Source organism: Sus scrofa, chromosome 12 (assembly GCF_000003025.6).
Source record: "Sus scrofa isolate TJ Tabasco breed Duroc chromosome 12, Sscrofa11.1, whole genome shotgun sequence".
Taxonomy (NCBI): Eukaryota; Metazoa; Chordata; class Mammalia; order Artiodactyla; family Suidae; genus Sus; species Sus scrofa.
The window spans coordinates 14,214,056-14,228,266 of NC_010454.4; the positions used below are offsets into that span (position 1 = coordinate 14,214,056).

At 42.1% G+C, this 14,211-nt stretch overlaps 1 protein-coding gene across 1 annotated transcript in view; it reads left to right on the plus strand.

Moving 5' to 3' along the window:
• The window catches only part of BPTF (bromodomain PHD finger transcription factor), a 141,868-nt gene that overhangs the window by 101,113 nt on the left and 26,544 nt on the right, over positions 1-14,211 (plus strand). Inside the window, 4 exon segments of the mRNA XM_021068118.1 lie at positions 2,786-3,032; positions 3,770-3,921; positions 4,726-4,834; positions 10,690-10,907. Coding sequence (XP_020923777.1) covers positions 2,786-3,032; positions 3,770-3,921; positions 4,726-4,834; positions 10,690-10,907 — 726 coding nt within the window.

The following is a 14,211-nucleotide window of genomic DNA, read 5'->3' on the forward strand; positions in this document are numbered from 1 at the left end:
AACCCGAGTCCTCATGGATCCTAGTCAGGGTTGTTACTGCCACGCCACAACGGGAACTCATGGCTCTTTGACAGTGGTTTCCTCTAAAGGTCATTATCTTCATTCACATCAAAGTCTAAGGTAACAGCACTTTGGGATTTTGTCATGTCTTTCTGTCTGTTCAAAGAAAGACTGGCTAGTGATTTTGTCTTTCATTTTATGGGTGTGCTTTGTTGTCTCTGCAGTGTAACCTGAGGTTTTACCCTTTGCAGGAGTTTGGGGCGGTCAGTTTCTTTTTTCGATGATGAGCTTTTCTCTGGCTCAGGTGAAAGGCAGAACCTGAGCTTGTTGGTGTATTACCCTCTCCGTCCCCAAGGACGTTGTAGTTTCTGCTTTTCCAGTGCATGTCGGTTTCCAAGGTGATAGACACACACCCTGGATATAGCTTGATTAAACAGAAAGAGGATATACTTAATTTTTAATTTACTTCAAAGTTTTTATAGAAAATACCTTACTTGAAACAAATCAATCTTAATTTTAATATGCTTTTTGGATTTAACAATGAAGATCATCAAAACTGTTTTCCATGCAAAAATTGAGAAATAAGGACAGCTAGAGTTTAGTGACAAGCTTGCCTTTTTTGAACTTGTGCACAAACCCAGCAGATTCTGTGGACTTATCAAATCTGTGATTTCCGCCCTCCCATTTTTTTTTTAATTATATACAATTTTTAAAGGGTATTCTCCATTTACAATTATTACAAAATATTGGCTCTGTTCACCATGTTCCCTGTTTAAATTCTTTTTTTTTTTTTGTCTTTTGTTGTTGTTGTTGCTTTGCTATTTCTTAGGCCGCTCCCGCGGCATATAGAGGTTCCCAGGCTAGGGGTTGAATCGGAGCTGTAGCCACCGGCCTACGCCAGAGCCACAGCAGAGCCACAGCAACGCAGGATCCGAGCCGCATCTGCAACCTACACCACAGCTCACGGCAACGCCGGATCGTTAACCCACTGAGCAAGGGCAGGGACCGAACCCGCAACCTCATGGTTCCTAGTCGGATTCGTTAACCACTGCGCCATGACGAGAACTCCCCGTTTAAATTCTTTAAAATGCTTATTTACAAAGATAAGTCAACATTTCCAATTTTTGAAGACATAGCCTCAGTAAATATATACATATTTAGTTTTTTTTCCTCCTTCCCTCCCTCCCCCACCCCCGATTCAATTGGATGACATTTCTAAGACTCTAAAACTAAAATCCTTTTCTTCTGAGGAATGAGACATTTTGTAAAAACCTCACATTATTTTCAAGCATAAAGGACCTGTACAGAAGTAACAATGAAAAGATTGGGTGTGATGTCTTTTTTGAGCAGTTTCCATTGGCAAGAAATAGTTCAGCATTGAAATTTGATCTTTGCACACATCTCAGCTCCACCATTTACTAGCTCTGTTACCTTGGGCCGGTTATACAACCTCTCTGAGCTTGTTTTCTCATCTTTAAATCACAATACCAGCCACTTTATTGGGTTGGTCCGAATATTAAATAAAATAATGAAGGTACAGCATCTGCCACCAGGTTTGCGGTCAGTGCTGTCCAGTTTTACATGTGCAAACTTAAAAAGTGTCATGCTGATAAGCTGTAGGGAAAAGGGAGCAGTCTATGGGAAAAGATGCGCAGACTGTCTTTGATAACCCTGTAGTCTAAAAGATTAGATTATACTGCTCTGTAGAAAGGAGGCTAAAAGCTTTTTTTGTAAAAATGTTTGAACTGAAAAATGTAAGTCTAGAAAAATTACAACTTTCAGCCTGCTTGATTGCAGGTTTGCCAACTTGAGTAGTGATACATACATATTTAAGTACTGGCACGTTTTTTACTTTGATAAATTAACATTATTGTTAAACAGAATCCTTTTACAGGCCCCATATTTTGCTGTCTGTTCTAAACCCCACCTTTGAGTCCCGAGGTATCCCTATGTCCAGTAAGATTACCCGTGTCTCTTGTACTTTCAGTCTGAAAGCATGGACCTTTGCACAGACTGGAAAAACTTGATTTTATGAAAAACTTACTACTTTAAATAAAATATATGTGATTTAGAGTCATAAAAGTATTGCCTTCATCAAGAAGTTTAAGTGTATGGAATTCCCATTGTGGCCCAGCAGGTTAAGAACCCCACATAGTGTCCATGAGGATGTGGGTTGGATCCCTGGCCTTTCTCAGTGGGTTAAGCATCCAGTGTTGCCGCAAGCTGTGGTGTAGGTCTTAGATGCAACTCAGATCTGGTGTGGCTGTGGTGTAGGCTGGCAGTTGTAGCTCCATTCGACCCTGGGGACTTCCATATGCCATAGTGCAGCCCCAAAAAGAAAAAAAAAGAAATTCAAGTGTAAATTTATTTTATTATTTTTTAAATTTTTTTATTTTTTTGCTTGTTAGGGCTGCACTAGCGGCATATGGAAGTTCCTGGGCTACAGGTGGAATCACAGCCTATGCCACAGCCATAGCAAACATGGGATCCAAGCCACATCTGCAGCCTCCACCCACAGCTCACAGCAGCACCGGATCCCTGGCCCACTGAGTGAGGCCAGGGATTGAACCTGCATCCTGATGGACGCTAGCCAGGTTCGTTTCAACTGCACTACAACAGGAAATCCCTCAAGTGTCCATTTATATGGGAATGTTTGCAGAAGTAAAAGTTTTTAGAAATTGTTGCAGTTTCTTAGATTGCGAGGCAGCGTGGCTGGACTTGTTGCACACTGGTATTTTTATTTGGAACAATTTTGATACATGGTTTCTCTCCGTGACTTTTCTAGAAACGGTTGGAACAACAGAAGCCTACAGTAATTGCAGCTTCTACTACTTCCCCAGCCAACAGTACAACTAGTACCATCTCTCCAGCCCCGAAAGTAATGGTGGCCCCCATAAGTGGCTCAGTTACACCTGGAACTAAAATGGTACTCACTACTAAAGTTGGGTCTCCAGCCGCAGTGACATTCCAGCAGAACAAGAACTTCCATCAGACCTTTGCTACCTGGGTTAAGCAAGGCCAGTCAAATTCAGGTACACACCTGTGATTAAATAAGAGATTGCTTGTGTTCAAGAAAAAGCAATTTCAGTCCTTTACCTACTGAAATGAAACATTTCTTTAGAAAATTGTTTTTCTTCTGCAGCTGATTAAGCAAACGAACTGTAGCAGTTGATGTGTTACAGAAAATATTCATCGTATTACATTAGTGAAACGCCTCTCTTACATTATTTCACTTTCAACATTTACATGGTTCACTTACTTTGAGTGGAGAGGAATGTTTTTCTTAAAAATACAAAATGAGCCACATTTCATGCATTGGTGCCTTCCTAGAAGTCACTGCGTTGCTGGTTATTTTAAATCTAAAGCTTATTAAATGTCTTATACCCCATTAGCCACCAGCACAGCTGCCACATCTGCTCCAACCATTGCCAGCACAGGTCAGACGTTCCAAATTACAGGCAATCCAGTCACTATGGCAGGAAAAGTAATTACCAAACTGCCACTTCCTGCAAACAGCAAGATTGTCGCTGTAAATGTGCCAGCAACACAAGGAGGTAAGGGAAATGTGAAGAGTTTTAATTCACATTTGCCAGATCATACTGTTGCCATTATTTTTCATTTCCTTTTCACTGATTTCAGTCTTCGGATCTCACATTTTATGTAGCCCACTATAAACCCCTACCACACCTAGTTTCTCCTCAGAAACCAAGCAATACTTGATGTTTCATTAAAGAGGCAGTTATTAATTATGTCTTCATCTTTTTTTAAGGCGTCGTGCAAGTTCAGCAGAAAGTCCTGGGCATCATTCCATCAAGTACAGGAACAAGTCAACAGACTTTTACTTCATTCCAGCCCAGGACAGCGACAGTCACAATTAGGCCCAATACCTCAGTCTCTGGAGGAACCACAAGCACTTCACAAGTAAGAATTCTTTACAGGTTTATGTGCTGTCAGCCACATCAGGTTACAATCAAATCTGTTCGTTCTATTTCTGATGAATGGTAAATTTTTAACATTTAATTAATAGCACATAGCATAGTTTATGCATCACCAGAATCGCTCTGCAGGATGTCATAAAGAGAATTCCTGTATTGAAAACAATGGGCAGCACAGAATGACCCAGGGAAACGTGCCGTGCGGCCAAGCAATAGAATGAAAAGTATGATCCACAGCAATGGACCAGGTTATGAGCCGATGATGCACACGTATTTGAGACCTCCTTTCTTTGGCCCTAGTATCATGGAAAAGGTTTAAAGTTTTGCAGATTTGAGAAGGTTCTAAACCTAACACTGAAAATGATATGCTCTGTCGTTATCTCCTTTCAACTATGAAAGAACTTCTGGTTTCTGATCTTGCTCTTCTGTTCTCTGGGTTACAGGTAAGGATTGGCACTCAGGGCACACAGGACTTGACATTTTCCTGTGAGTCACTGTGGTGGTTATAGAGCAGAGCTTCACTGGATCTTATTCCTTCCTTTAGTCTCCAGCCTATTCTTGATGTCGGCAACAAGGAATTTCATATGATCTTGTTTAAGTTACTTTTTCTCTCTTCAAAATTTTATCTTTATTCTGATGCTTAATAAAATTTAAGATGTCATGTCCAAGAGCTTCTCATTTCTGTAGACTTGTTTATCAGTATAGAATGTTTAAGGATATGTGTTCTAAGTCCATCATGCTTTAGCCTTTTAAAAACATTTTAATTCATTGTCCTTTGTGTCACTTACAGGTAATCGCAGGGCCTCAGATCCGCCCTGGTATGACAGTGATCAGAACACCGCTCCAGCAGTCAACACTAGGAAAGGCAATTATCCGAACACCTGTGATGGTACAGCCAGGTATTCATCCTTCCAGTATTATCATTTTGTAACTGAACAGCCAGTCTAGAAAATCTGTAATACTCTGTGTTTGGCACTCTACGTACTAGAAAATAATAATGTAAATTAAGACTTCAACGTCTACTGAATTTCTGATTCATCGTGGGGTGCATCCATACATCTTATTTCATTTCTAGCATTGTCAATAAGTGAAAAACAGGTCTCGGAGTTCCCGTCGTGGCACAGTGGTTAACAGATCCGACTAGGAACCATGAGGTTGCAGGTTCGATGCCTGGCCTTGCTCAGTGGGTTAAGGATCTGCCGTTGCCGTGAGTTGTGGTGTAGGTCCCAGACGCGGCTCAGAGCTGGCATTACTGTAGCTCTGGCGTAGGTTGGCAGCTGTAGCTCCGATTAGACCCTCAGCTTGGGAACCTCCATATGCCTCAGGTACAGCCCTAAAAGGACAAAAGATTAAAAAAAAAAAAAAAAAAAAAGACAGGTCTCAGTATGCTTATTATAAGTGCTTTAAAAACCTTTATCAGGAGTTCCCTGGTAGCCTAGAAGTTAAAGATCCAGCATTGTCACTGCTGTGGCTTGGGTCACTATTATGGTGCACATTTGATCCCTGGCTCAGGAACTACCACATTCCATGGGTGCAGCCAAAAAAACAAAAACAAAAAAACCTCTAGGAAATGGGATATGTACATTCAAATCATTGGAGTAAAGAGAATGAGCAAAGAAAACAGTCTTTGGGGCAAAAAGAAAAAAAGTCAAGGAAACTGATAAGAAGCATTTAAATGGAAAGCATAAAACAAGCTTACAAAGGCAACCCCTGTCCTTTTCAATGTATGTAAGTGAAAGCTTCCATATTAAAAGTTGAAGCCTGTAAAGATCAAGTGGAAAAAAAAAAACTAACTATACGTGTATGAGAAAAATACTTAAATTACTCCCAAAGGTGAAAAATGTAAAGGTGGTCAGAGACGTGAAATAAAAGACAAAGTGGCAACATTGTAAATCAACTATAATAAAAAAATTTCTTGGAGTTCCCGTCTTGGCTCAGCAGTTAATGAACCCAACTAGCATCCATGAGGACATGGGTTTGATCCCTGGTCTTGCTTAGTGGGTTAAGGATCCAGCATTGCCAAGAGCTGTGGTTTAGGTCACAGACACAGCTCAGATCCCGTGTTGCTGTGTCTGTGGCACAGGCTGGTGTCTTCAGCTCTGATGGGACCCCTAGTCTAGAAACCTCCAAATGCCATAGGTATGGCCCTAAAAAGACAAAAGACAAAAAAAAAAAATTTTTTTTTTTAATGAGGGAGGCAGAGGCACTACAAGTGAACTTTATGTTTAAGAAACATCAGATGTGTTATTACAAACAGATCATCAATAGCAACTAAACCAGGCTACACAGCTGAACTGAGAGGCAAATGCATTCATTCAACAAATATTTGAGCACCTGCTCTAGGGAGTTGAAACACATTGCTGAACAAAACAGACAAAAACCCCATGTTCTTAAATCTTAATCAGAAGTCTTTTGCAAGTCTCATCTTCAGAAAAAGGAACAAAATGCTAGTTATAAAAATTAGGAGTAAGAACGTGCTATAAAAATAGAATGAACTTCTTTAAATAGAAAGAGAATTATGAACAGGTATTTGCAGCAAGACATTGAGAATTCTCACTGTCCATACTTAGGTGCTTAATCTATTTGAATAACAGGGTATAACTATATACTGAATTTATAAATTTTAAGTCTTAATGACTCAGATCAAGGAAGGAAGTTGGAAAGTTGCCATAATATTACCTACAAAAGAGAATTCCAGACCTCATGGTGTTATGAATAAAATTCTTTGGAATGGTTAAGAAACCATTTCCTGGAGTTCCCGTCGTGGCGCAGTGGTTAACGAATCCGACTAGGAACCATGAGGTTGCGGGTTCGGTCCCTGCCCTTGCTCGGTGGGTTAACGGTCCAGCGTTGCCGTGAGCTGTGGTGTAGGTTGCAGACGTGGCTCGGATCCCTAGTTGCTGTGGCTCTGGCGCAGGCCGGTGGCTACAGCTCCAGTTCGACCCCTAGCCTGGGAACCTCCATATGCCGCGGGAGCGGCCCAAAGAAATAGCAAAAAAGACAAAAAAAAAAAAAAAAAAAAAAGAAATAGCAAAAAGACCAAAAAAAAAAAAAAAAAGACAACAAAAAACCATTTCCTTCTTATAAAAAGGAGTTTAAGAGTTCCCCTAGTGGCTCAGCGGTTAACAAACCAGACTAGGATCCATGAGGATGCAGGTTTGATCCCTGGCCTCGCTCAGTGGGTCAAGAAAGATGTTGCCATGAGCGGTGGTGTAAGTCACAGACGCGGCTTGGATCCCATGTTGCTCTGGCTGTGGTGTAGGCTGGCAGCTGTGGCTCAGATTCAACCCCTAGCCTGGGAGTGTCTACATGCTGCAGGTGTAGCCATTAAAAAAAAAGAAAAAAAAGTAGTTTAAGGGCATAAGGGGAAAAAAAATTCTTTCCCATTCATTGTACGAATTTAGCATAATTCTAATATGAAACATAGCACAGTATTTTTTAAAGGCAGTCTCCTAATCCCAAGCAAAATTTATCCCAGATAAGAAAGTATGCTTCATTATTTCAGTTAGTGCTGTAGTGACAATTAATAAAATTCAATATCTATTCATGTTTTAAAATAACCGTCTGGGAGTTCCCGTCGTGGCGTAGTGGTTAACAAATCCGACTAGGAACCATGAGGTTTCAGGTTTGATCCCTGGCCTTGCTCAGTGGGTTAAGGATCCGGCATTGCTGTGAGCTATGGTGTAGGTTGCAGACTCGGCTCAGATGTGGCGTTGCTGTGGCTGTGGTGTAGGCCAGCTCCAATTAGACCCCTAGCCTGGGAACCTCCATATGCCATGCGTGTGGCCCTAAAAAGACAAAAGACCAAAAAAAAAACAAAAAACTGGCAAGTAACTAAAAAGAAAGATAACAAAACAAAATTAAAAAAGAGAAAATAGGAGTTCCCGTTGTAGCACAGTGGAAACGAATCTGACTAGGAACCATGAGGTTGCAGGTTCAATCCCTGGCCTCGCTCAGTGGGTTAAGGATCCATCCTTGCTGTGAGCTGTGGTGTAAATCTCAGACGAAGCTGGGATCTGGTGTTGTTGTGGCTGTGGCGTAGGCCGGTGGCTATAGCTCCGATTGGACCCCTAGTGTGGAAACACCCATATGCCTCGGGTGTGGCCTTAAAAAGACAAAAAGACAAATAAATAAAAAGATAAAACTAATGTAAAGAAAAAGAAAAATTTATAGATGATACATGGTAATATATTTAGAAAACTGAGAAACTTTGCAAATTATAAGATAGTACTCTAGATGGATAGTGCCTTTGCTCCCCGATGCCTTGCATATCTGCAATTATGTTTCACTTGCATAAGTGAATCTACAACTTCACACATGAGTGAGTGTGTCTGGTGTGTCATACCAAAAGCAAGGTGGCCAGTGGGGCTGGTGGGGCCCAGTGAAGACAAGAAGACTCTTAGGAGTTGTGGTCAGAGACACAGAGGGTGGGCAGATGTGTGCGGTGGGTGTCTAGTGTGTGCAGGTCTACTTGTCCCTGTTCTACCACCACACCAGCCTTTCCCAAAGTGTCACACTCCTAGCACATAGTAAAAAATGGGGTCATATTTGTTTTTGGCCAACCCATGGCGTATGGAAGTTCCCAGGCCAGAGATCAAACTCACGCCAGCAGCCTCCTGAGCTGCAGTGACAATGCCGGATCCTTAACCCACTGTGCCGCAAGGAAACTCCAAAAAATGTTTTCATCTGCATTTTGATGATAATAAATTAAAATAAATAAATCTAAAAATAAATTAACATGTATATTTTGAGCATCATCTGAATGACTATCATGTAATCATTCAGTACCCACCCTCTCCTCCATCTTGCTTATGATGACACCACGTTAATACCAGGCGATAAAACTAAAGTAACTTCTCGTGAACTATTCCTCGAACTGCAGTACAAGGACATAGAGTTGGGGTCCAGAAGTTCTCAAATTCAAGTACTGGTCTATATACACTATCTTGTTTTTTGATTCATCTTGAATAATAAATGGATAAGAGTAACCAAGAAAACTTTAGAAGAGTGGTGATAGAAAACTTGTACTTTGAGTCGTTAGGAGCATTACAAGCCGTCGGAATTTAGGAACATGATACCGAAGGAACTAGACCAAATGAAATGCAAACACTGTGATGCTGTGATCCTATTTCTCATTGCTAGAATACCTTGCCTTTAATGATAATAACCTATAAGAAACATCTTGCGGAGTTCCCTTTGTGGCTCAGCAGTTACCAAATTCGACTAGGAACCATGAGGTTTTGGGTTCGATCCCTGGCCTCACTCAGTGGGTCAAAAATCTGGCATTGCTGTGAGCTGTGGTGTAGGTCACAGACTCGGCTCAGAGCCCACCTTGCTGTGGCCATGGCGCAGGCTGGCAGCTGAAGCTCCAGTTGGACCCCTAGCATGCAAATGTGCGGCCCTAAAAAAAAAAAATCTTGTTAGAATATGTTACTTTAGTGATAGGATTAGCAAGCATTTGGTGAAATGCATACTGAGTGGTGGTGGAGTATAACCTGCCTAAAATTCAATTTGGTGTTGTGTAACTTTGGAATGAGTTTATTCAAAGGAAATAATTAGACACACATAAAAATTCATAAGCAGGAATTTTACCATGGTGTTATTTAAAAGAAGAAAAAGGAGTTCCCGTCGTGGATCAGTGGTTAACAAATCCGACTAGGAACTATGAGGTTGCGGGTTCATTCCCTGGCCTTGCTCAGTGGGTTAAGGATCCGGCGTTGCCGTGAGCTGTGGTGTAGGTCGCAGATGCAGCTCGGATCCTGCGTTGCTGTGGCTCTGGTGTAGGCCGGCGGCTACAGCTCCAATTAGACCCCTAGCCTGGGAAACTCCATATGCCGTGGGAGTGGCCCAAGAAATGGCAAGAAGACAAAAAAAAATTTTTTTTTAATAAAAGAAGAAAAGAAAAAGAGGAAGTGTTTTAAATGTCAGAATAGGTTTAGTTTTGTACATAATGCAGTAATACTAAACTCTGGTCATTCAAAGACATATACACCGAAAAAAACATATAAACACAGAAGGAAATACAAGAAGTGAACACAAAGCTTTAGAAATGTTTACTCATTAATAATGAATTCAGACTTTGTAAAGTAAACCACCAGATAATTACCACCTGCTTTTTCTTCCAGTTTCATGAAGTTAAATGAGAAACCTAAGTTTTTATAAGATTACAGCACCATTCCAGTTAAACTTCATTCATTCTGTGGATATTTACTGAACAGTAGCTGTGGAGGCATTCGTTTGAGCACATTGCCCTAGAATTAAAGTACAGGGGTTCTTGCCCTTGGGTTTCTCCCAAACTGTTTGACAAACAGCTGTAAGAAAAGCTCATTTATAAATATAATTGGTCCAGAGTATTTCAGATTCTTTATGGTCTGTTTATAAATACATGAATTAATTATATATTAGATTGCTATCTTTCCAGTTTATACGCCTAAGGAAAAGCAGCCTAATGGCCCGTTTTACGTATCACTTCTGTCTTCCTTCTTGTTGTTTTGGCTTTGGAGCCATAGGCAGAGCATTAGTTGTGTTTGTGCTCTGCTGCAGGTGGCAGGAAGTGGAGGCTGGCTGTTAGTGAGCTGAGTGAACGCTGGCCCACTGACAGCCAGGCAGGTCCTTTCGGGGTGGCGTCCTTGGTCTGTTGGCATCCCTAAGGCTTTTGGAAAATCCAGAATACGTTCCTCTGAAGCGCGGGACGTGTTGCATCTCCGAGTGCTGCGGAGGACAGACAAGCACTGATGTTTTGCTGTTTGCGTAGGTGCTCCTCAGCAGGTGGTGACGCAGATCATCAGAGGGCAGCCTGTGTCCACAGCCATCTCTGCCCCTAGTACGGTTTCCTCAACACCCGCGCCGAAAGGATTACCTTCAGCAACGTCCACTCCAAATCTCCAGCCTTCAACCACCCAGTCCCCTCGCCCCCAACAAGGACAGGTGAAGCTGACCATGGCTCAGCTCACTCAGTTGACACAGGGCCACGTAAGTAATGGGACTTCATTTTAACATTAGAAGTGGTCTTATTCTTGCTGTAAGTTTTAAAATGTACTTTTTTTTTTTTTTTTTTTTTTTTTGGTCTTTTTAGGGCCAGCACATGGAGGGTCCCAGGGTAGGGCTTTAATCCATTGCTGCAGCTGCCGGCCTACACCACAGCAATGCCAGATCCAAGCCACACCAGGGCTCAGGGCAGTGCTGGATCCTTAACCCACTGAATGAAACCGGGGATCAAACCTGCATCCTCATGAATACTGGTTGGATTCATTTCCACTGAGCCACAATGGGAACTCCCTAACATATGCTTATTTTAAGAAATAGCTCCTTTCTGGAGTCAAAGAAAAATACTTTTTTTTTTGGCTCACCCACAGCTTGTAAAAGTTCCTGGGCCAGGGAATGAACCTACCCCACTGCAGTGACCCAGGCTGCTGCAATGACAGCACCGGCATTCTTAACCCAGTGCACCGCAGGAGAACTCTGAAAAATACTCCTTAAAGACAGAGTGTAATAACCCTCAGTATCCCGAGTCTTTAGATCGTGAGCTATACCAGAAAGATGGAGAAGTCTTTTAGCCACCAGCGCTTTGCTAGTTAACCAGTTTGCTTGGGAAAAATAAAATTTGAGAACATTAAGCTGTTTTCTTACAACCCTAAGTATTATTATCAGTTCTTTTAATAGTAATCAACAGAGTCAATGTAGCTCCCAAGAAAATCCTGACACATATGTTTTGAAATCTGACAAGCTGATTTTTAAAATTTATGTGGAAGTTCAAAGGATCAAGAATAACTGTAACAGGGAGTTCCTGTCGTGGTGCAACAGAAACGAATCCGACTAGGAACCATGAGGTTTCAGGTTCAATCCCTGGCCTCGCTCAGTGGTTAAAGATCTGGCGTTGCCATGAGCTGTGGTGTAGGTCGCAAACACATCTCGGATCCGCTGTGGCTGTGGCTGTGACTGTGGCTGTGGCATAGGCCGGCAGCTGTAGCTCTGATTCGACCCCTGGCCTGGGAACCTCCATATGCCACGGGTGCGGCCCTAAAAAGCAAAAAAAAAAGAATAACTGTAACAGTTTTGAAGAACAGGAGGATTTTTCACTATGTGGTAGCCTGATATCCAAACTTATTATAGTGCAGTAAGGTGGTACAGGTACAAGGATGGATAGACCAGTAGATACAGAACAGCAAAAAGGCAAAAAGTAACTGCATATGTGTAGGCACTTGTCATATAACAGAAAGACAGCATTATAGACTTTTCAATAAACAGTCCTGGGACAGTTGAGTATATATGGGAAACCGTAAAATTGGACCACTACCTTACTGATAAACTCAGTTCCAGAAAGCTAAGTCCTAACTGCGAGAGGTAAAACTAGGAGTTCCCACTGTGGCGCAGTGGGTTAAGAATCCAACTGCAGCAGCTCGGGTTGCTGTGGAGGCATGGGTTCAATCCCTGGCCCAGTGCATTGGGTTAAAGAATTTGGCATTTGCTGGCTGCAGCTGTGGTATAGGTTGTAGCTGCAGCTTGGGTTCAGTCCCTGGCCTGGGAACTTCCATATGCTGCACGTGCAGCCCTAAAAAGGGGGGAGATGAAACTATAGTACTTTCAAAAAGTAGGAAAGGCTTTCATAAAGACAGAAAATACTAGCCATAAAGGAAAAGATTTATAAATTCAACAGTAATTCAAAATAAGAACTTCAGTTGATCAAACATTATAAAAGTGAAAAGAATGAGGGAAGGTATAAATACAACCAGCCAAGGACTGTTATCGAGAACGCGTTAAAAATTACAACTGCAAATTAAGGGAAAAACTCCAGATAGCTCAAGAGAAAAAAAAAGAGCTAACAAACTTGATGAGAAAAGAGGAAATCTAAATGTCCACAGATCCAAAAAACTGCTGAATTTTGTTAATAATGAGGGAAATGCATATTAAAACCATATACCTAAGAGATTTGTATAAACTAAAATGTCAGACAAAACCAGGAGATAGTAAACACGGGAAGCAGAATGCACTCGCTTGCAGGGCCGGTAGTAGTATAAACTGTTCTAGCCGCCCGGGGAAACTGCTAGACACTGTCTAGCAAAGGTGGAGACACATGGCCCGGGTCACAGTCATTCATTCTCTTTCTGGTTATGTTCCCTGGGGAAACTCTTGTTCATCTGGGCACCGAGACAGTGCACGTGAATATACACAGGGGCGTTGTTCATAAGAGTCAGAAGCTGGAAACAACCCAAATGTCAGTCTGCAAACAGATAAATAAGTTTCGGTGCCTTCCCACGGCAACAGAAATGGACAGCTGTGTGCAGCCGCGTAGAACCACACTGTTGAGCCAGAGAAGGAAGTAACAAGCACGCTGACATTAAGATCGAAGGCTGCGAGCCCGAGGCCCTGTAAAGATGCGTACCTGAGTGGCGGCCGTGAGGAAGGGCAGCTCTCCCACCTGGGAGGGTCAGTGCTTCCCTCTAGGGGAAGGAGGGGCATTAAGATTAGAGCAGGTCGCACCGGGGCTTCTTGGATACCTGCCTGCTGACCTGAATGCTGGTGTTGAGATGTTCACTTTATAACTATTCCTTAAAGTGTACCTGATGTTCTGTGGGGGGTTGAATTTGTGCAAAAATATTTTAGGAAAGCAAGAGTAAATTAGGGACCTGGCTTCTCATTTTATCTCACCTTGAATTTGGTCTCTAACTTTGGGCAAGAGACTTGGACTTTCTAACTTGAGTTTCCTAAGTGGTGGTAAAGTTATAGTAGTATTTTTGCTTCACACTCCACAAAGTCACAAGTCTCTTATGAGAATCCAATGAGGCAGTGTGTCCAAAGGTGCTTTGAAAGTTATAAAATAATATGAATAGAAGTGGGATGGTTTAAAATCAGAATTTTGAAGTTCCCATTGCGATGCAGCAGAAACAAGCCCAACTGCTATCCATGAGGATGTGGGTTCCATCCCTGGCCTCACTCAGTGAGTTAAGGATCTGGTGTTGCCATGAGCTGTGGTGTAGGTCGCAAACACAGCTCTAATCTGGCGTGGCTGTGGCATAGGCTAGGAGCTGTAGCTCTGATTGGAGCCCTAGCCTGGGAACTTCCATAGGCCACAGGTGCAGCCCTAAAAAGCAAAAATAAAATAAAATCAGAATTTTGCGGAGACCTTAGTCATTCGCTTTGGTGCCCTTATTTTATAGCTCAGGAAATCTAGACCCAGAGGAGTGATGGCACTTACAGACAGACACCTGACGGCCCGTTCGAGGAACTCAGACTGGAACTCGGGATTGTTAGTTCATGTTTTTTCCACTAAACATCA